Below are 20,363 nucleotides of genomic sequence, written 5' to 3' on the forward strand. Positions count from 1 at the left end.
TAGATTAGAGTTAATTGTATGTCTACCAAGCACACAGCCCATTGATTAAAGTTTCGTTGGTGTTGATTAGATTGAATTGGAAAACAAATCACTAATGAATCAACTGAATGGACACAATTATAGTTATACTTCCAGTGGAATATAAAATTTAAGGTTAACAATTAAAGTGAATATAAAACAATGGACAACATTCAGCTTTCAAGAGGATTGTTTTCCTTTGATTGTGATTATCTTATTTTGGAGATAATCAACTTGAGTTGATTGGTTCCTAATCATAATTATAATCTTGTATCTTTATCTTGACCTTTTCTTTTTGTGTTTAGTTTGGTTTTTTTTATTTGATTACAATTTAAAAATATAATTATTCTAACAATCAACAAGTTTAATTGTTATATTTTTAATTGTTTCCCTTTTTTTTCAGACATGTTAATTGTGTGTTGCTTGAAAAGTTGTGTGATTTAAAGTTTCAACAGATTTGAAAGTGAATTAATCAACTTGTTGGATTCTGTTTGTGCTTTTTTCACTGATTTAATGTCGATGGTTTCGTCGGTAATTATGATCGATTTTAATTTATCTTGTAAGTGTTTCCATTTTAATCCTAATAAATCGGCCATTTTAATTGATGCGATTAGTTTTCGAGCTTCTTTACGATTGATTCGCAATTGTGGTGTTTTCCTCCTGTCAAGGTCATTTAATTCCTTAGCAACGAGTTTAGTTACACGATCGATGAAAGTACCATGAATATCCTCTTCAGCGTTCAATTGGAAACTCAAATTTATGTGAAATTTTGGTTTAATTGTGGTTAATTTACTTAGATCATAGAAGTTTTCTTTCGAGTTCCAGTTAATCGTCTCATGGTTGTGAATTCTAATAAAAGAGAGAAAATTGTTAATAAAATTGTTGTGGAGACAATTTATTCCCAAGTAGGAATTACTTACATTATTGGTTGAACAGGATTCTTAATTACTTTGATTATTTTCTCGGTTAATTCAAAATCTTGTGCAGAAACTTGACCATCAAGTGTTAATCTTGGTAAGAAAGTTAACATTAATTGATGATGACAATTAGCATCACATTTATCGATGATGTAAGTTAACATATCTCGAGCATCGTCAATTAATCCAGGATCAATATGAGTTAAACCACATTTAACATAAGTTAACAGTATTGTAATAAAAGGAGTAACATCTTGATTATCATTAATCATTTTGGTGATTGCTTTTTTGAGACATCTAATTGTTGACTGTCTAACTTGCTCTTCACCATCAATTATAAGACGTGCCAACGTATTAATAGATTCACCATCAACAATATAATTCTCCAGATAACCAGTATAAATTTTATTCAAACAAAGTAATTTAAACTGTTTGTTAGCAGTTAAACTTCTTGATAAAACAACCATTTGATTAGAATCACTAATTACACTTTGGTCTTTAATGATAATCCTTTTTGACTTAAATTGTGTTGATGTTTCATTAGCTCGCTTGGGAATTGATTTACCAACTTTTAATTTAGTTTTCTGAAAATCAACATTCTTTTTCTTCGCCATTTTAACAAAATAAATTAACAACAATCAAGAGCACAATTAACAATTAAATTAACTAACAAACAGATAAAAACAATAGAAACTCAAAGCATCAATAGTAACACATGTTCACTTGTTGTCATGACAACGAGACGAAATTGAGAAAATAAGATTGAAGCGGTTCGTTCAAAAATCGATGATGAATATTAATTGTTCACTAATTGTAGTTTTTAGATCACTGGAACTTTTTAATTTTATTTATTTCATGAGTAATTATATTTAATAGTAAGAGAGTTAAATTTGGATCGAGTGTGTATTGTTTAATTGATTAATTGTTTCTCTATGTTGTTGGTGTTGTGTTTGTTTGTTTGTGTGTTTATGTTTTTGTTTTGTCAATTGGGCTTTCAATTTGTAATTTGATTAACAACAATTTACCAAATATGTGTTTCTCTAATTTCACTAATTATCATGTTAGCCTTTTGTAATGCTTTTAACATTTCGGTTGCTTCTCTACGACGAACGGCAATATGTTCAGATTCTGAAAGTAGATCATCAAAATCTTCCTTCTTGTAAAGATGAGTTACCAATTCGGATTGTAAATTATCTTTAACAAAATTAACAAGGAAATACATGATTGCCTTTGGTACCGAGTCTTGAATGTTTTTACGAACAATTAAAAAATAAGATCTAATTAATTTCTCAATAACTGTACAATCCCTTTGCTCTTTGGATGTTAATTTAACTTCCCTGCTTGCTGGTACATCGGGTAAAAGGTTAACTGGTTTAGTAAGTTGATGATTTTGAGACTTTCTATAAATTGGAACAGCCGAATTGGGTAAACTACTGGGTCCACTTGAATCACCTAATCTGTCTAGATCATTCATATTATCACCCGCTTCTAATTGTCCAGTGGGAGCTTTTTTATTTGAAACTGACCAAATGGTGTTCGCATCAAGTTTAAGTGATAACGATGATCCTGGTTTCGTTTTAACTAATTCACTGGAACTACCAACAGCTGATCCATCTTCTGAGGATAGAATTGCATTACTTGGTGAATATTTTTTCTTCTGATCAATTTCTGCATTTTTCATTAGAGTTCCAATCAATTGAGCTTCATGGAAATCAGGGTGTCTTGTGTTAATGTAAGCCAATTCTACGAATACTAAATTGTGGACCATTGAGTTGGTCGGTGGTAATCGACGTCTTAAAAGCTGTGTGACAACGTCGATTATTTTTTCATGGAGTTTAGGAAATCGAAGCAATTCTTGTTGAATTTCAAAGTCACAATGTTGAATAATTGCAACCATTTCTTCGTGAACCAAATCAACGCATTTTAAACTTGGTTCCTCGAGACGGCGAATTTGTCTTTTCACAAGTAGATCAAAACTAACCTCGGGCACGAAAAGAGCTGGTCGAGGTCCAGTAGCATTTTGAATGGCTGTTAATATGTCTCGATAGGTTAATCCTTCAAGAGGATCAACAGCATCAAGACGTTTACTGAATACTTCATGGAAAACATAACAAATACGAGCACCTCCAGACAATTTAGATGTTTCAATATCTCTTGCAGTACCTTCAATCGCTGAGCAATAAGCTGAAGCAAAACGTGTAATAATTTGTAAAAGAGTTTGCCCTTGGTCGACAACCGCATCACCATATGAATTTAAAAGAGTTTGGAATTGTGAAATCATCACTGAGACCCGAGTCTTCAGATCAGGTAGACAATCACGAATATGATGCATCAATAATCTGTTCAGAGTTTTGGCAAGATAAGCAGTTCCATTTCGAGTAGCTAGAGTGGGATACTTTTTCTGTAAGAAAAGTTGCTCATCTTTCAAAGCCTCTTCAATTGATTTTTTCGACAATATATCAGCTTGACTACGATTTACAACACCGATGATTCCTAATTTAACCGGAATGACTCGACCCATAAGAACATCAACAGCATCTATTTAATAGAGAAAAAGATTATAGATAAAAAGAAAAGGTAAATAGAAATGAAATAAACGCTTCAATTAACCGAGAAATTATGAAAGAGACAAAATACCTGTTCCAGCGTCCATAAGATCAAGCTTAGTGATCACCGCTAAAGTCCTTCTTCCGTCTGGGTCAACATCCCGAGCAAATTTGAGAGCTTCGGAAGTGGCAAAATCTGTATTTGCAGCAGTAACTGCAAGTATAATTGAATTTGGATTTGCAATGTATTTGGACAGTAGCTCTTTGATTTGCATTTCAATGTCGGCAGGTTGATCACCAACTGGAACTTTGGTTATACCAGGTAAATCAACAAGTGTTAAATTAACCACTCGAGGAGAATAAATCTTCAGGTTAATCGGCTCAGGACAAATTCCCTTATTGGAACCAGACATTCGATCAGTTTCAGCTTCTATTTCAATCCTAACCTCATCAAAATTGGAATACACTCGATTTTTGGTGTGTAAAAATCTGGCCCATTCTTCAAGACCTAAGGTTCCCTCCTCAACCGATCTTTGTACTTTATCATCCAAAGGAACATTGGTCAATTGAAGGATCAATGGTCGTCGGGTAACAATTCCTGGACCACGAGGAAGAAAATCTTTGCCTACCAATGATTCAATGACAGACGATTTACCAGAGGATTGATTACCAACAACAACAATTTGTGGTAATTGGATTGTATCACTTCCAATTGTATTGAAAACATCTTGTAGTTTATTAATCACAGGAATTAAAGCTTCCATATTCCATCAGCTAAGTAATTTGCTAATACACCAGGTGAATTAAAATCAATCAACACCAATTAAACTGAAAAATAGAAGAAACAAAAAAAAACCAATTGATAAATATACGAAAATGGAGACACACAAATCAGAGAGTAATCATTGGTCCAGGTGAAAATGTAGACAATAGGATTAGAAACACTGATGGGAAATAAGAAGCAACTCAAAAATTGAACAATTAATCCAACATGAGGATTAAAAGAAGGTTATTAACATGAAAACATGATCTTGAGAAAGAAAAATAAGGATAAAACACAAAGACAGAGAATTAGAAAGAGGAAAAGAATCAGAAAAGAGAGGGAATGAAAGAGTTTCTTTCTCTTTTCTCTCTCTCTTCTTTCTTTCTCTCTATTCTTTTTTCCTTTTTCTAAAAAGAGAAAATCAATCTTCAAGTTATTCTATTGTCTAAACTGGATGAGATTCCAACAAATTAACACCATTCCACTAGAAATACACTAATACTCACGTCTAAATACAAATTAAGTTCAGTGATTAATTAATTAAAAGTGAATACATTAAGTGAAGCAAAGGAAACAAAAATTGAATCGATCAAAAAAAAAACAGAAAAATTTGGTTGATCGTTGCCCATGGTAACCCCACGCCTCTTGTTTCCAGCAATTGATTTTGTTTTGATTTGATTTCCTTTCACTTCGTACTCATTACAATTGATTTAATTTGTTTGTTAATTTTATTTTGAGAAAAGAATAATCTTATTTATCTTAATTAGGTTGTATGTTCTCTTTATAGAATCTGTGTTATATGTTGTAGCACAAGTGACAATCATCATGACTTCGTTGATACAAAATTTGGCTCGATTGGCTCAACAAACGTTTTCCAAGCAGGTAAATGAAGAATCGCTCAATAGATTAAGAAATTTGGCCTCAAATTTAACTGCCCGTGATGTTGATTTTAAAGGTGACCTGTTAGAAGATCAAAAAAATTGTGGCCTTAAAGGACCAACAGTTCATGTTGATATTTGTGAAGATGATTTTCATTCAATATCAATATTTGGTATTCGTGAGGGTAAAAAAATACCTCTTCATGATCATCCTGATATGTATGGTTTAATTAAAGTGATTCGTGGTGCTATTAAGATTAAATCATTCACTCAATTGTCTGTTAAGGAAATTTCAACCACCCCTAAAGAAATTACATCAAAAGTATCTTGGAGACAAAGGCATCTTCTTATACCGACTGTGATGACCGGAGAGAAAATAGTTACCCAATCAAATGAATCGTGTTTACTTTATCCCAATGAGAATAATATCCATGAGATTACCTCGATTGAAGGATTATCCGCTTTTGTTGATATTCTTTCACCACCTTACCAAGATGGCGAACGAGATTGTCACTTTTATACTGTTCTTGGAACCGCTTTTGACCCCAAGCTAAATGTCAACGTTACTTGGCTTCTTCAAATCGACTCTCCGAGCTCCTATTGGTGTGATACAATTCCATATTCAGGACCACCGGTTAGATTATGAATAAAGGGTACGATTCGATTGATAGAAACAAAAAAGTTCATAGATAACCTTTTGTAAAAGACTATGATTATGCACCGAATCGATTGTTATTAATACTAACGTGAGAGTAACTAGTGACTAAAAAAACTCAATTCAATACGAAAATGTAAATTTCTATGGTGTGAATATATTTTAATTGTCAAATTAGTGAATTTCAATCTAGTTTTCTACTAATTGTTTACATCAAATGTCAACCTTTTCTTTGGTGAAAATCGTTTATTTCTCCCATCATAGGAATTATAACTTATCCCATGGATCGATTACTGGTCAATTGATTCATCTTTAGGCTTGACCTCTTTGCTTTGGTTTGAGGAGATAAGTTGTTTCCTTTACTTCAAGAGGTGTTTGCATGTGCTTTTGATAGAGACCAACATGATCGGGAATTTTGCTGTCGAGCTTTTCAATTTCACAGAAATCACCTGAGAGAGAAAGAGACACATAAATGGAGAAGGAAAAGTTAATCACCCATTAAAAATTTGGATTCTTTCTCAATGGATACGAAATATTAACTTACCAAAATATTGGCGAACCTTTTCCTCTGGTTGACTGAATGGAACTCCAGTCCACAATTTATCGTCAAATTCAGTTACCAATAGAAGATAACGGAAGTTTGGAGCCAAAAGTCGTTTCATTGTTTGGATGTAAAGTTTTTGCTCTTCTTCGGTGATAGTTCCAAATGCACCACGATCCCAAACACATTCGATAGTATTATTGATCAATGGACTATTTTGATAGATTCCAGCAAGTTGTAGATGAGAATTCAATTATTATCATGGAATCAAATCAAAAGAGAAGATCACAAAAAGAAAACTAAGAAATCTTACTTATCGAGGGTCAAGAAGTTTGTTTGGACAATATTGAGACGTTTATCGGCCACCGAGTAGAGACGAGATTTCTCATCTAAATCTTCACAAGTATATTCGAGTTGCTGTTCTTTGAAAAAATCTTGAGCAGCTTCGGCAGCACAATCAGCACCATAGACTTCGTAGCCTTGTTCCCAGAAGTATTTCATGTCGATCACTTTACCGCACATTGGGAAAAGCATACGAGATCCTTTTCGTCCATCGAGTAAAAGATGTTCGTACTTGACCAATGTTCTAAATGAGATTATCAAAGAACAAGGATAAATAATCATTCAAAAATCACCTTGGTAATATAAAGAAAATTAAAACTCACGGATTTCGATGGGTCAAATGCCAAGCAGTATCTCGAGCTGACCAGAGGTCTTTCCACATTCCGGTATAATTATCGGCATTTTTAAGATCATCCAAATTTTCGTTAATCACTTGAGTGGACATTTTGGAATTAACTTCAATTTTAGTAACAAAGGAAAAGACAATTGGTTAACTTTTGGAAATCTAAAGTTTTTTACTTCTTTTTTTTCTTTCTGGACTCTAATAGGTTTACCTTTCGGTCAACACAATTAACTAATTGTGATCAACACTTTTGGTTTTTATATCGAATCAAAAAAACCAAGCACTCCCATTATACAAAAGGAGGAGTCGACTGAACATTTTCCACTCGTTATATTACATGATTATTATTCAACAATCATCACCATCAGACTGGAGACAATTCATCAGCTGATAATAATCTCAATTGTCGGGAAAGAAAGAATATTAAACACAAAATAAGTGGAACAATTAGTTAATTTTAAAAACAAGAAAAGAAACAAATCGAAAATCCTTTCAGCCTTGAACTTTTAAAATTCGCGTTTATTTTTTCTAACTCGTTCTCATGTCCAACTTATCATTTTTCCTTTTAAAATATTCAAACTTTTCTCTCTCTCTCCTTTTTTTTATATAATCGAAATTCAAATTGTTGATTATCAGTTAATTCTGACAATTTACATATAATCGTGTTAATCACATTGAAAGATCATACAAAAGGCTAATCAGATCTATCTTTCCACTTGGTGTTCGAGCTGGACTAATCCGTTACTTTGATTGTTTGGTCTAAAAATTTATGCTACGTGAACCTTTTGATCCTTTCATTAAGATGATTTTCCAACAATTTACTATTTAATCAACTAATTGTTGATAACCATGATAAACGACCTCTTTGTCTTGTATCATATTTTGTAATAATTTAATTTCTACAGAAAAACTTTAATCCAATTCGTTACCTTGATTGTTAATCTAATCACTTTAGTCACCATTATACTAAACAATATTATCTTGTTATGGTTTAACAAATTGTTGGAAAAACTTTTTTTCTTTAATCATTAATCAAGAAAGTTGAATAATCTTTTGGACCACTGACCGATTCAATGACCCACTTGATATTTAACATTAACCATTTAATCATAAATGAGAAATGAGTTATCTTATTGTTTAATTAAAAAGTTAATTGTTATATTGTATGACAAGCGTTTACAATTGTCCAATTAATTGTTATTTTCAATTGTTTTCATAACTCCCAACCCAATCAACTAACAATTAAACAATTCGAACCTTGGCCGGATCAATTTAATTGCTCCGGATATTGTAGCAATTAAACTTTGACAGGTTATTGATTGTCAGTTTATTCAATTAAACTAATTGTTGACAATTAATTTCCTCTGTTATTTTGAAAAATTGATTTTCGAACCAAAAAAAACTGGTTATCCCTCTGATCATATGGTCTCACTTGTTTTTCTTGTTGTTGTCAACAATTTGTTTACTTTTTTAGTTCAATTGTGTTAATTAAATTGTTTCGATGCTTTTTATCCAATTAATTAACTCTTATTTATCCTTAATCTCAATTAGTTAATCTTCTTCTGGAAATCTGATTAACTGATTAATTCGTTTCACTTTAATTTACCTTTTCTCTTTTTCATTTTCTATTACAATTACATTATAGTGTTTGATTACAATTCTAAATCTTTTTCATTATTCTATTTAATCACAATTAGATTATCGGATTTACACGTTGAATACACTTAATTAAAGGTAAGTGTCAATCAATTAATTGAAGATTATCGCCTTAATTGTTATTGTTTTAAAAGAGATGAACAATATTGATGGTGATTAACTTTCAACCTCTATAATCATCATTAGTTTTTACAGCTGATTTTTAATGTTTATTTTTTATTTCTAATTGTATTATCACAGATTAACCGATTAATGGATTAAAAGATTAATTAGTATTTGATAAGCCACAATATCTTCAATTGGAATCATTTTAAATCATAATGATTAGATTTGGGTTAACATACATAATCAAATCAGGTTGTTGTTTAAGCTTTCAGTCAATTCTAGTGAAACAAAGCAACACTAAATTACCAAGATTACTGGGATCATTTTCCTATTCATCGTCTCAACAATTAAATTCCGAGGCTACAATTAAATCAATTAATCCATTGTGTCCACCATCTCAAGGTTTATCATCGTCAATCTATTATAATTTGGTGTCACCCACAAACCGATACTTTCACACCATGAATGTAGCAAGAAATAAGGAGCAATCATCAGTAAATCATTCATCGTCTTCAGGTGATAATCAGGAGCATGGAAATGACTTGAAAAGTCAACAAGGTCAAATGACAATCGATGCTAATCAACCTGTCGATCCAAAGGATAAAAAAGGCCGATTCAAAGTCTTAATTCGTGATTATGGTTTAACTGCCGTTATTTTCCATGTGACAATTTCGTTAGCATCTCTTGGAATTTGTTATCTTTTGGTTAACAGTTCACTTCCAATGGATCAGATATTCACTTGGCTTGGAATCGATAAGAAATTGGGAAATTTGTCCGATGCCGCGTCCACTTCAACCAATTTCGTGGTTGCTTATGCTGTTCACAAAAGTATGGCTCTAATTAGATTGTCAATTACCGCCGCTTGTGTGCCCATAATTGTCCGGTATCTTAGGTCAAAGGGGATAATTAAAACGGTTGGTAAAGTTGCTAAGAAAGTAGATTAAATTTAATGGTAAATTTTAATTCTCTAGATTGAGTAACCTTATTTTTTATGTAAATCTTACTCGAAATGTAATACAATAAGTAAATTAAGCAATATGATTTTTTTTGTAATCGTTGATGAATTTTGGGCATTTTTTATTATTTATCTTCGTCTCAATACTCAGGTGATTGACTAGTTGTTTCGAGAAATGAAATGAAAACTAACTTGGGAAACTCTGTCATATATCGAGTTGACTAAATCAGTGGATAACTCGGCGAGAGTTACTCCGAATACTGTATAGCAAAAGGAGAAACTGGCCAATCATTACTTCACTCAATATGCAATCAAAATTTGAGATACTAAGCAACCGTTTCACACGATCTATTAATACTCAACGGATCGAAAACAATAAACGGATGTCCAAAGATCTTGTTCTGGTTCCCGAGTTGTTTCTTCTAACGGGATTGTCAGAAAATAAGAAAAATGGCCTCAACTTTCGCTAATTGGATAAACACGTTCAATTGGATACACCACAACAAACTAATTCACTGAGAGACTTTATTTGGAAAATGATGACAAATGATAAAGTTATGGAAGAAATGAACGAACGAATCCGGAAACCCGATCAAAGTACTGGATTAATTTTGGGACCAGAAAAATGCTAATGTGTTATCGAAGCGCTGATTATGGTATTCTTTACCATCAGAAGACAGGATCATTCGAGCAGTACCACTATGAGAGAGCGTGAGAGGTCCCATTACCATCGAAAATTGAATTGTTGTCATTCCTATGAGAGATCAATCTATGGTTGGACATGTTAGAATGAGTCGCAGGTCCATTGGGTCTTGCAATTTATATTCAAAATTTGGTACCTGGAAAATGATCGAACCCAAATTTATCTTACTACTTGCCGATCAATTCCATCTACCGCTAAATTGGCAAATGTGATGATTCTCAACAACATGGAAATCTACTTTTTTCTTAAACTTGTCCGAGAAGAAACAGCTTTCAATCCAAGTTCAATTAGAACTAATTGTGAAAAATTCTGTAGTCAATCGAGTTGAGCAATTCAAATAGGAACTCAATCAAACCGATAGATAACTCTGCGAAAGTTACTGGTAAACGGTGTAAAGTAATTAAAAGGTATTTTAATTAGAAGTAATCAACTTTCTCTTTATTGCCATTGAGTGATTTTCAGTTTTTTTTTTCGAGCCACATAAACACCAGGGCAGTTGGAATACACTTAATCTAGAGATTTAAATCGTTGTAAAGGAATGAGAATAGATTGTTGAACATTGATTCGTGTTGATTAGTTGTTGATACACTGATTGGATAATAATAATAATCATTTTGGTTAACATTAAATTCAATGAGGTTGATGATTGGTTTTCTGTTGATATTGTAAATCCAAGCGAGAGTCTTAATTATTCATGTGGCCAGTGATCAATCATTTTTTGCTATTATCATATTCCTTTGATTATTTCATTTTTCACTCTTGATTGTGACAATACCACGACTTTTTTAAAACTCTGATTAACTGGATCGTGTGTGCTTCAGCATAAATAATATATTTATATGTAACTTTTTTGTTTTCTATCTCTTTTTTTTGTTTATCATTCATGAAACAATTAAATCCACCTTATATGACACTTTCTGTAAGCTTGTCCGTGAATCACTGTCACTCTCACAACACAATTAAAAAAAATATTTAAAGAGTCCTTAAAATCTCATTTATTTGAAGATGCTCCGGTTATTTCAGGATAATAAGGTGTAGGTACAAACGTTTTTCCTCTGGTAATTAGTAATATGAGAATAGAAGAGAGAGAGAGAGAGATAAAATGGAAGAGAAGAAAAAAGAAAATTATATTATTAGATAGATTCCTCCCACGGGTAAACCCAATAATTGATGATTGCAATAAATGGGTAGAGAAAAATCAATAGCAATTAAAATACTTACGTAATAGTTTTCTTTTCTGTCTGACGTTCAGGCCGAGCTCGATTGAGAATTTTAAGGAACTCTGAAGTTTTAGCTCTCATCCTAGAATGTATATAAACTTTTGAGCATTTGATGTGGTAATGCAAATAATCACGGAAAATATGTATCAAATTAATTGTATTATCTCGAGATTTTTTACTAGTATGTCGAGGGAATAGAACGAAAGTAATGTAGCCAATTTTATCACCAGCAAGAGCATCGGTGTCTTGAAGCTCCATGGGTGGTTCTTTGTGACTGAATAAAACATGGGGCGCAGTGTGACTCGCTTTACGCCCTTCTTTGAATTCTTGCATGAAAACCTAACGAAGTGACAAGAGAGGGAGAGGGAGAGAGAGAGAGAGAGAATAATGTTAAAAGAAATGAAATTGTATTGATGATGGAACAAAGATAACAATCAAGTGGTGAGAAGAAAATTTCTTTTCAATGAAACGGCCAAAGTTTTCGAATAAGAAAACATAATAAAACAAAAAGGAAATGGAGACTTTTTCATCTCCACCTAAATTTGAGATATTTAATAGAAAAATTTTCTAAATGAAATATAATTGGAGGAGTCATTGATATCCAATTTCCTATTTAAAAACAAAGAGAGATAAAGTTAATCAAGAACATCCCGTTACTTTGGAGAGAAAGAGAGAGAGAAATACTAGAAAACTCTATCACAACCATACAAGGTAATATGTTTGTTGATTTTGTTGCTTCAACGATGGCAATCAAGTCAATTCCTGTTTCAAAATAATAAAACGACTAATTTGGCGAAAGTAAATCATCTAATAAGCTGATGTATTCAATTCTGACAATATTAAGCTTGATGATTGTTAAGATTAATTTATACTAAATAGGGAAAACTAAGGGAACCATAAAAATCTATGACTAAATTAGATTAACTGTATGGACGATTAAATACAGAGAAAAGCCGGTGGTACATTTTTACTTATCATTGGAATAGAAATAAACTTGTTATCCACTTGATTTTTATCTAATTGTTGAATAGATCTCAACATACCTTTCCAATAATAACATCCGATTCATCCTTGAAAACGGTGCTGAAAATAACGGTTACCCTGTCAGGTTTGGCTTCCACATACATGGTTTCATCTTCTCTATAATGGATAACGGCTCGTTTGCCTTCTTCTTGACCTTTCTCTTGAAATTCAAAATATTTCTCAAAAACTGAGGCGAAACAGTTTCTTTTCAAAAGTCCAGCTTTCTTAACTAATTCCTGGTGATTTTCGGGTAAATTTTTCAAATCAAATAACAATGTAACATTGTAACCTTCTTCTGGAGGTAATTGCAATAACGAGCCATATTCTCGTTGAAGTAAATCATCAGCTCCATGTTCTTGTAAATCTTTATAAAATTTGAGAGCAATGCTAACCCTTATTTTATATTTGTCATCCTTCAAATTGGAAATGTGGAAAATAACACCATCAAAATCAGCAAAGGTAACATCAACCAGCTCTAATTTTGAATTTGATCTGAAAAGAAAAAGATGGACAATTTAAGTACGAATGAAAAGACAAACATAAACATGGAAGATGATCAAAACTCAGACCCAACCAGAAAAAAAGAGGAAGAGATGGAGAGAAGAGAGAGAGAGAGAAAGACCAAAAAAGAGAGAAGAAAAAAAGACACCGCCAGACAGAGAAATGAAAGAGGTTAATTGTGAGAACAGTTTGTTTAAAGAGACATAATTTAAGGCCAAAGAATATTGAAATTATTATCTTACAATCAACAAGCAGTTAAGAAAAATATTAAATGAATCATTTAGGTGTGAATATTATCAGCCTAAGATAAGCTAATGATGAGGAGAGAAGAGGTAAAATCATCAATGATAAATGATGTTGGATAATTTCTGTTACTCAGAAAGAAATGGAAAAAAATATACTTACTCAACTTCACTAATTTTGTAACTTAATGTATCTTCAATTGTTTTATTATTAATTTCTAGAAGAATCATTGTGATTAAACAAAATTAAATGATTAATAAACCATAAAGCACTAAATGTAAACAATAAATCAACACAATTAAAAATCTGAACAAAACTCAAATCAGAAAAATTTGATTACCAATTGCCGGACTTTCGACCCTAAGGCCCTCTGGTGTTCTAACCACAACTTCCATATTTGAGGCGCGATTTTCAATCCATTAATTGTTTGGAAAATTAATTTTCTAATTAATTTTGAGAGAAAATTAATTAATCATTTACATAGAGAAGATTTTTTTTCTTTTTTTTGAAAGATCAAAATTTGATTGAATTTCCTGTCAATCAAATTTGGCCCTACTGATTCGTGCAATTGAAATGTAATCACAATTAAAATCGGAAGTAATTAAAGTGAATAAAAAAAAACAATTAATAAATCAAAAGGATATTAATTAATGTGATGTGATCGTAATTACTTTTTATATGATTTACTTTAGTTTGAAATAAATGATTAGTGAACCAAATCAACTAATCATCATTTTTTTTCAGGGTCTACAGTTGATTTAATTAGTTGATTTTTGCTTCTACTGTGATTCTAATGAGCATTAATTAGAAATGATTTAATTTTCCTTTTCTTGTATTGATCAGATTAATTAATCTTGTTAATCAAATTATTAGATGTTGAAAAGGAAACTGATTGGTCAACCATGATAATATTGAATAATTAACTTTTAATTGAAACCAAAAAGTATATAAAAGGATTTGATTTGATTTACTAATCCATCACAATCATATTGTAAGCAATTTAATCAACAACAGTAAATTTTTTTATTGAATTTGAATAATAAAAAAACTTCAAAATCATCATGAATTCATCAACAATCAACTTTATCTTTGCTTGTGTCATTTTAACTGTCATCGCTTTTTCTGGTAAGACAATTAACTGATCAATTCCCTTTAATTGTAATGCAATAGAAAAATAATTTTTTATTCTAATTGAATCTCTGATAATTTAATAGTCAATGTCGCTGAAGCCAATCGTCGAAGTGGATCTGGTGGATCAATCATTATCATGGGCGGACAAGGTCAAGGTCAACATAATTATATTCCTTATCCAGTTATGATGTCCGGTTGGGGTTGTGGTCACTCAAGCTTTGGACATGGTTCATTTGGACACGGATTCAAACGTTAAGAGTAAAAAAAGAAAACGGACTAATTTTCATTCAATTTCTACCAAATGACCATAATCACCTCAAATCTGATAGAATAATTTATCCATTAACTTTTGTAATCCAATGAATTAAAAGTTTAATTGTTTTGTTTTCTAGAAAATTTAAATTCGACGTTTTGTTCAATTTTCCCGCGCAAAACAAGCGAAGTTTCGATTCACTTCAACAGGTGGAGTTTGAACAAAGAGCATGTTGATTGAGAGCGTGAATGTAATTGTGTATCCGGAATAAGATGATAAATAGTCTGGTTTGCAGATCACTTTTTCACAATCGTTTAGTTAACGTCGCCTTTACCCGTTCCTTTGTTACCAAGTCCAGTGTTTTGTGCTCATTACCTGAAAAAGAAAAGAAAAATATGGCTAATCCACGAGTTTTCTTCGATGTTGAAGCTGACGGTGAAAATCTCGGCAGAATTGTCATGGAGGTAAAGTAACAATCTATTAATTTGGTTGATTTAATTTCTCTTTCTTATTCTTCTCTTTGTTTAAAAATTATGGGCAGGTCATTATGAAGATGATGGTCTCTGACCAAGGAGTGTCCTATATATAGAATGACTTTGAAAGAACAAATTTGCTTTTCTCTTCTCCATTAATTTTTAAAAAATTTTCTTTTCTCCCTTTTTTTTTCGTTGCTTCTTTTTTTTTCTTTGTTTAGTTACGACCTGATGTTGTTCCCAAGACAGCCGAGAATTTCCGAGCTCTATGTACCGGAGAAAAAGGTTTCGGTTATAAAGGATCAATTTTCCATCGAGTTATTCCAAATTTCATGATTCAAGGAGGTGATTTCACCAAGCACGATGGAACTGGTGGTAAATCAATTTACGGAGAGAAATTTGCTGATGAAAACTTCCAACTTAAACACACCGGCCCTGGAATCCTTTCCATGGCTAATGCTGGCCCAGGAACTAATGGATCACAATTCTTCTTAACTACCGTTAAAACCTCTTGGTTAGATGGTAAGCACGTTGTCTTTGGCAGTGTCGTTGAAGGTATGGACGTTGTCAAGAAGCTCGAAGGCTTCGGAACCCAAAGTGGAAAACCCAAGAAGAAGCTCACAGTTACCAATTCTGGCCAACTTTAAATTCGCCAAAAAAATACAATCACAATTACAATTAGAATTTAGATTCTCTTTTTTTTATTTTCTCTAAAATCATTTATCATCAACATTCTAAAATGTTTTGATAACTGAATTCTCTCCGAATAAAGAACTGAATTAGTTGAATCGATTTTGTTGTACAATTCATTCAATTTATTTATCATTACAATTAGTTAATAGTTACACAACTTTACAAGGTGACCCCGATTCTGTTATTCACTAAACGGATGAATTTTTTTTGTTTCTTTGGTTGTGATTACTTGATAAGATTATTTAGATTGTTTGTTAATTTTACTTAGAAAATGGAGTTTACTGTTATTTACAATTCCAAAGTCTTTGATTGTTCTAGAATTGTCAAGTAACCGTAGACCATTTAGACACAAATCATATCTTTTCCAGAAACACTTCCAACTAATTTTAGTTTGTAATTTAACATTTGATCGCTTTAGATGTTTGGTAAAATAGAATTGTAATGATTTCTTCAAAGCGGAAATAGTTGATTCTTTATCGGTTATTAATTCAATTTCCTGACCATCGTATCTTTCAACAATAATTTTCCAACATCGACCTTCATGTAGACCAACAATATCTTCTAATTCCTTTAATGATACATCACTAGGTAATCTTTTTAAAACAGGATCAATTTGGGTTAATTTCTCAATTTGTTGTTCAATCTTTTCTAACTGATTGTCCAATTGTTGATTGTTCATCTTTTCCATTGGTGTTTTGTTTAACTCCTTCAGCTCTTGAGTTTCCATCTTTGGTAACCAAATCAATCTCATCAGAAAACCCAATTTTTCCATTCTTCAGCAGCCATTAATCCATTATCCATTCTACACTTTAAATAAGACTTAATTTCTTCTCGACAATTAATTGTAACAGCGTCATTAACACGAAGACATTTAAGGTAAGCGACTAATGGTTTTCGACAAACACCATCGTGATCGAGAGGAAAACTACCCTTGTCAGGAGCTTTAGGCACTGAACGACTACTGCCAAAGGGCACAGACATGAAAAGGAATCTCAATTAATTAATTGTAAGAACGAAGAGAAATTAAAACTTGATTAGAAAAGAAAAAGATTGAAAGTGAAAAAAAATTCTCCAGATGATCAGTTGAAGAGAAATTCGCTCACCAGGTAGGGTTGATGTTCTTCTTGTTGATGTTGTTCAATTTGAGAAAATTTGAGAAAATTTGATCAGAATTAGAATTAATTAAATTTATGTGATTTGTTTTTCTAATTTAAATATTAGATGAAATTAAATTAACGTCGAATTTTAGTTTCTATTTTGAAGTTCCTGTTGTAAGAAGAATCGAAAATCTATTGTCTCTATTAAGAGGTTTGGTTTATCTCTTTTACTGTGATTGTTTTGTTGTTGTTGTTTGGAGATTAATTTAATTGTGGAACTTTTTTTCAATTGGAATCATGGCTTCAGCAGTTACTTCTACTAGTGATTTACAAGTTACATATGAAGATCAAAGTAAAATCAATCGTTTTGCTTGTCACAATTCTAAATTAGAAGAGATCAAAGAGGAATTGGTTAACAAAGAAAAGGAACTGAAAAATATAGAGGAATCAATTGGAGAGATGGACTTGTATTCAACTCTGAACGATGATGAAGGTTTCAACATCATGGAAGGTGAAATGTTTGTTCACTTCACCGGGGAAGAAGCGTTGGAATGGGTGAACAAGAAGAAGGAGGAATTGAGCCGAGAAGTTTCCACCATGAAAGATGAAGTTGATCGATTACGGGAAGAGATGAACAACCTGAAGACTGATCTCTATGCTAAATTTGGTCGAAATAATATCAATTTAGAAGCCGATGAACAATAAGATCATTTTTTTACTTAAATTCACGGAAAATGAAACCCGATTTTTGGATAAACGCGGAATAAGTTATCGACAGTAAACATTTCAATGCAAAAATGAGTTTTATTTATCTTTTGGTTACAATTAAATTTATTTTTAAACTTGATCATCTTCATGGCGATAATTGTCTTTGGTCACTTTAATTTATTTTTCTTCATCTCAATAACGATGGTGTCGGTGTTTTGGTCTAGAATGAGCTCGAATCCTGGAAAACGATCTGGACTGTGGCTTCGATCTTGAAGGTGATGAACGAACTCTGGAATCAGACTGCAATTGTTGAATGAATCGATTAACATCATCGTCGTAATTGTCATCACTCGTTGAACTTTGATAATAAGCTGCTTGTGTCGAGTTGAAGTATTGACCGAATGAAAGTTGATTAAATGGAGCAAAAATCGGCGGTTGCATATAAATGTAAGGCGATTGACTGAATGCGAAATTATCACTCATCGCAAATCTTTTCGGCGAAGGTTCATCGGGAAATAAAGGAAGATTTCTTGGATAAGGTGGTTGATTTTCATTCGGATTTTGTTTATTTGATTTAAGAGTTGGAATTGATTGTCTTTGATTTTCAGGTTCGCAAATTTTTGTTTCGACCTCTGAAGATTTTGAGACTTTATCGGCCAACGAACAGGTAGTTGATGGAATTGCGGCTGCAGCGGTAGTTTTATCGGTCGTTGTGTTGATCGAATCGTCGCAAATTGATTCTTTTTCGGGTTTCGGTTGTTGTTGTTGAGATTTTTCTGAGATGAATTTTTCTACTTTCAAACGTAGACTTAAAACCGGGATTATATTTTCGGGTTCTATCTCCGTCTTGAGACATGATGGACATTGACTAGTTTGGCATAATTCCATTCGCAAACACTCATCGCAAAAACTATTTGCACAACAAGGCGAGAAAACGGCCTCTCGAAGTAGATCTTCACACAAGGAGCATTTTAATTGTTCAGGAATTTTCTCTTTGGATTCATTTTCGACTTGATGTTGATTCACCGGAGCTTTTTTATTGACCTTTTTCTCAGAATAAACTTGAAGATCGATACGTGGAATAGCAAATCCACTGCCTGTTAGCAAGGCTCCTTTTTGTTCAGCACTAACTGGAACCATGAAGCTCTTGGGTATACCTGAACTCCTCTTTATGCCCTTATTATAAGTTGGACATTGTTTGATGTGGTGACCTGGTCGATTGCACCGATAACAAGTGTAGTTCGGAGGTAAAGGTCCAACAACGTTATAGTTTTTCGAGTATCTTGTTGGATCATATTCTTGAGTTGAATGATGAAACATCGCTTCAATACTTTCTTCCTCTGTGGCTTCTGAAAGATTAGAAGATTTTATAATTTCTTTGATTGAATCGTATCCACGTTTATGGGACTTGGAACGAGTTGAGGTCTCATTATTGAAACGTTTCTTGTTGACGGAAGTAAGTGGAATCCGAACAACGATTACACTTGTATTCCTTGGAATGAACTTCTCATCAGAATCATATTCTTCCAAATCTTCACCCGTAATGATGAGATCAGTTGTAGAAGAGTCTATTTTTTTATCGGCAAAAATACACTTTTTAAATTGGCCAACAGAAATTGACACATCATCAACAGGTAATCTCTCTGATTTGATGTCACCTTTGAACTTATAATGGATTGACATTTTCAACGAAACAAATGATAAGAAAAATTGACAATTTAAGTTTGTACTAAGAAGTCGATTGGTCAAATGAATAAAAATCTATTATTGAACGAACTTAAATACTAAAAGTTTCGCACGCGCTGATCGTTCATCTGAAAAGAAAGTCAATTTAAATGAATTAATCTAAACTGTTTAGATGAAAATGCTTAATCAGATTATAATCGAGATGAAGCCTTAATCCATTCAATATTTTAATCTCGAGGATTAACACAAAGACTTATAAGGTAAAAGATTAAAGGATTTAGACAAACGCCATTGTGGTCGAGAGGAAAATTAACCACATCGGGAGCCTTAGGCATTGATCGACTTTTGCCTTAGGGCTTAGACATGAAAAAGAGTTTCGGATTATTAGTTAGTGGTGAAAAAAAAGAAAAGAATTAAAAGAAAATTAAAAGGTAATCAAGAATTACTTTCGAATCTATAAACTTTTATGAGCACCCGATAACCTAATCGATTCAATTAGCACAAACGTTTTTCGCTTCAACATGTATTAGTGTTTGTAAAGATCGTTTTTTAGTGGCCTTTCACCTTCCCGGCTTTTTAACTTAGAGCTGTGGTGTAAATATCGATTTACGAATTGTGGTTAATTACAATTAAGACGAAAAATTAAGACAAAAATCTCATTTTTGTTGACAATTTGATTGTTCACTAAAATCACCTTCTTAAGTTGATTTAGAGCTAATTTGATATTGTGATGATAATTTAATTCAGTTGTTTACATTTGATCCTTTTGTCTTATCCCAATCAAAGGTAAGACAATTTACCATTTTTGATTAGAACAATTAAATCCTAGAATTAGAGTTTCAAGATCACTGTTTTCGAATCTAAAATTGAAAAGTTAACCACGAAATCTTAATTTAGATGGAAAAGATCAAGA

At 32.3% G+C, this 20,363-nt stretch overlaps 11 protein-coding genes across 11 annotated transcripts; 4 read left to right on the forward strand and 7 right to left on the reverse strand.

Moving 5' to 3' along the window:
• Positions 1-129: 129 nt before the first annotated feature.
• LOC128395170 (uncharacterized) lies at positions 130-1,700 on the reverse strand. Its single transcript, XM_053355575.1, has 2 exons — positions 939-1,700; positions 130-867 (listed from the first exon to the last, which is right to left on the reverse strand). The coding sequence occupies exons 1-2, from the start codon at positions 1,547-1,549 to the stop codon at positions 459-461; spliced, it is 1,020 nt and encodes a 339-aa protein (XP_053211550.1). The 5' UTR covers positions 1,550-1,700; the 3' UTR covers positions 130-458.
• A 182-nt stretch (positions 1,701-1,882) lies between these two features.
• LOC128395158 (dynamin-1-like protein) lies at positions 1,883-4,886 on the reverse strand. The gene is made up of 3 exons (XM_053355557.1): positions 4,751-4,886; positions 3,573-4,309; positions 1,883-3,473 (listed from the first exon to the last, which is right to left on the reverse strand). The coding sequence occupies exons 2-3, from the start codon at positions 4,243-4,245 to the stop codon at positions 1,957-1,959; spliced, it is 2,190 nt and encodes a 729-aa protein (XP_053211532.1). The 5' UTR covers positions 4,246-4,309; positions 4,751-4,886; the 3' UTR covers positions 1,883-1,956.
• A 7-nt stretch (positions 4,887-4,893) lies between these two features.
• On the forward strand, positions 4,894-6,082 carry LOC128395180 (2-aminoethanethiol dioxygenase-like). The gene has a single exon (XM_053355585.1). The coding sequence runs from the start codon at positions 5,070-5,072 to the stop codon at positions 5,766-5,768; it is 699 nt and encodes a 232-aa protein (XP_053211560.1). The 5' UTR covers positions 4,894-5,069; the 3' UTR covers positions 5,769-6,082.
• On the reverse strand, positions 5,915-7,241 carry LOC128395177 (thiopurine S-methyltransferase-like). Its single transcript, XM_053355581.1, has 4 exons — positions 6,984-7,241; positions 6,632-6,904; positions 6,322-6,530; positions 5,915-6,226 (listed from the first exon to the last, which is right to left on the reverse strand). Exons 1-4 carry the CDS (start codon positions 7,103-7,105, stop codon positions 6,090-6,092), a joined length of 741 nt encoding a protein of 246 aa, XP_053211556.1. The 5' UTR covers positions 7,106-7,241; the 3' UTR covers positions 5,915-6,089.
• Positions 7,242-8,473: 1,232 nt separating this feature from the next.
• Positions 8,474-9,824, forward strand: LOC128395178 (protein FAM210B, mitochondrial-like). Its single transcript, XM_053355582.1, has 2 exons — positions 8,474-8,737; positions 8,900-9,824. The coding sequence occupies exon 2, from the start codon at positions 8,980-8,982 to the stop codon at positions 9,706-9,708; it is 729 nt and encodes a 242-aa protein (XP_053211557.1). The 5' UTR covers positions 8,474-8,737; positions 8,900-8,979; the 3' UTR covers positions 9,709-9,824.
• Positions 9,825-10,814: 990 nt separating this feature from the next.
• On the reverse strand, positions 10,815-13,729 carry LOC128395172 (probable actin-related protein 2/3 complex subunit 2). The gene is made up of 4 exons (XM_053355577.1): positions 13,572-13,729; positions 12,686-13,157; positions 11,644-11,981; positions 10,815-11,477 (listed from the first exon to the last, which is right to left on the reverse strand). Exons 1-4 carry the CDS (start codon positions 13,637-13,639, stop codon positions 11,414-11,416), a joined length of 942 nt encoding a protein of 313 aa, XP_053211552.1. The 5' UTR covers positions 13,640-13,729; the 3' UTR covers positions 10,815-11,413.
• A 1,301-nt stretch (positions 13,730-15,030) lies between these two features.
• On the forward strand, positions 15,031-16,054 carry LOC128395182 (peptidyl-prolyl cis-trans isomerase-like). Its single transcript, XM_053355587.1, has 2 exons — positions 15,031-15,257; positions 15,488-16,054. The coding sequence occupies exons 1-2, from the start codon at positions 15,066-15,068 to the stop codon at positions 15,911-15,913; spliced, it is 618 nt and encodes a 205-aa protein (XP_053211562.1). The 5' UTR covers positions 15,031-15,065; the 3' UTR covers positions 15,914-16,054.
• Positions 16,055-16,058: 4 nt separating this feature from the next.
• Positions 16,059-16,647, reverse strand: LOC128395192 (U11/U12 small nuclear ribonucleoprotein 25 kDa protein-like). The gene has a single exon (XM_053355597.1). The coding sequence runs from the start codon at positions 16,645-16,647 to the stop codon at positions 16,198-16,200; it is 450 nt and encodes a 149-aa protein (XP_053211572.1). The 3' UTR covers positions 16,059-16,197.
• Positions 16,598-17,054, reverse strand: LOC128395191 (cytochrome c oxidase assembly protein COX19-like). The gene is given in 2 exon segments (XM_053355596.1): positions 16,598-16,727; positions 16,729-17,054. Coding segments are annotated over 2 exon segments (342 nt in total). The 5' UTR covers positions 16,941-17,054.
• Positions 17,055-17,144: 90 nt separating this feature from the next.
• Positions 17,145-17,903, forward strand: LOC128395190 (prefoldin subunit 4-like). Its single transcript, XM_053355595.1, has one exon. It carries the CDS (start codon positions 17,354-17,356, stop codon positions 17,759-17,761), a length of 408 nt encoding a protein of 135 aa, XP_053211570.1. The 5' UTR covers positions 17,145-17,353; the 3' UTR covers positions 17,762-17,903.
• Positions 17,841-20,123, reverse strand: LOC128395163 (E3 ubiquitin-protein ligase RBBP6-like). The gene has a single exon (XM_053355565.1). It carries the CDS (start codon positions 19,445-19,447, stop codon positions 17,957-17,959), a length of 1,491 nt encoding a protein of 496 aa, XP_053211540.1. The 5' UTR covers positions 19,448-20,123; the 3' UTR covers positions 17,841-17,956.
• Positions 20,124-20,363: the final 240 nt, after the last annotated feature.

The sequence above is a fragment of the Panonychus citri genome, unplaced genomic scaffold (genome assembly GCF_014898815.1).
Source record: "Panonychus citri isolate SS breed McGregor unplaced genomic scaffold, ASM1489881v1 Contig00141, whole genome shotgun sequence".
In the NCBI taxonomy this organism is placed as follows: Eukaryota; Metazoa; Arthropoda; class Arachnida; order Trombidiformes; family Tetranychidae; genus Panonychus; species Panonychus citri.

Coding starts and splice junctions, on each gene's coding strand:
- LOC128395170 (XM_053355575.1), bottom strand. CDS start 1,549: ATGGCGAAGAAAAAGAATGTTGATTTTCAGAAAACTAAATTAAAAGTT. Junction 868..938: donor AATCCTGTTCAACCAATAAT/GTAAGTAATTCC, acceptor CTCTTTTATTAG/AATTCACAACCATGAGACGA.
- LOC128395158 (XM_053355557.1), bottom strand. CDS start 4,245: ATGGAAGCTTTAATTCCTGTGATTAATAAACTACAAGATGTTTTCAAT. Junction 3,474..3,572: donor TCTTATGGACGCTGGAACAG/GTATTTTGTCTC, acceptor TCTATTAAATAG/ATGCTGTTGATGTTCTTATG.
- LOC128395180 (XM_053355585.1), top strand. CDS start 5,070: ATGACTTCGTTGATACAAAATTTGGCTCGATTGGCTCAACAAACGTTT.
- LOC128395177 (XM_053355581.1), bottom strand. CDS start 7,105: ATGTCCACTCAAGTGATTAACGAAAATTTGGATGATCTTAAAAATGCC. Junction 6,531..6,631: donor AACTTCTTGACCCTCGATAA/GTAAGATTTCTT, acceptor CTATCAAAATAG/TCCATTGATCAATAATACTA. Junction 6,227..6,321: donor AAAGGTTCGCCAATATTTTG/GTAAGTTAATAT, acceptor TTTCTCTCTCAG/GTGATTTCTGTGAAATTGAA.
- LOC128395178 (XM_053355582.1), top strand. CDS start 8,980: ATGATTAGATTTGGGTTAACATACATAATCAAATCAGGTTGTTGTTTA.
- LOC128395172 (XM_053355577.1), bottom strand. CDS start 13,639: ATGATTCTTCTAGAAATTAATAATAAAACAATTGAAGATACATTAAGT. Junction 11,982..12,685: donor CGGATGTTATTATTGGAAAG/GTATGTTGAGAT, acceptor TCACTTCGTTAG/GTTTTCATGCAAGAATTCAA. Junction 11,478..11,643: donor ACAGAAAAGAAAACTATTAC/GTAAGTATTTTA, acceptor ACTAATTACCAG/AGGAAAAACGTTTGTACCTA.
- LOC128395182 (XM_053355587.1), top strand. CDS start 15,066: ATGATAAATAGTCTGGTTTGCAGATCACTTTTTCACAATCGTTTAGTT. Junction 15,258..15,487: donor TCGGCAGAATTGTCATGGAG/GTAAAGTAACAA, acceptor TTCTTTGTTTAG/TTACGACCTGATGTTGTTCC.
- LOC128395192 (XM_053355597.1), bottom strand. CDS start 16,647: ATGGAAAAGATGAACAATCAACAATTGGACAATCAGTTAGAAAAGATT.
- LOC128395190 (XM_053355595.1), top strand. CDS start 17,354: ATGGCTTCAGCAGTTACTTCTACTAGTGATTTACAAGTTACATATGAA.
- LOC128395163 (XM_053355565.1), bottom strand. CDS start 19,447: ATGTCAATCCATTATAAGTTCAAAGGTGACATCAAATCAGAGAGATTA.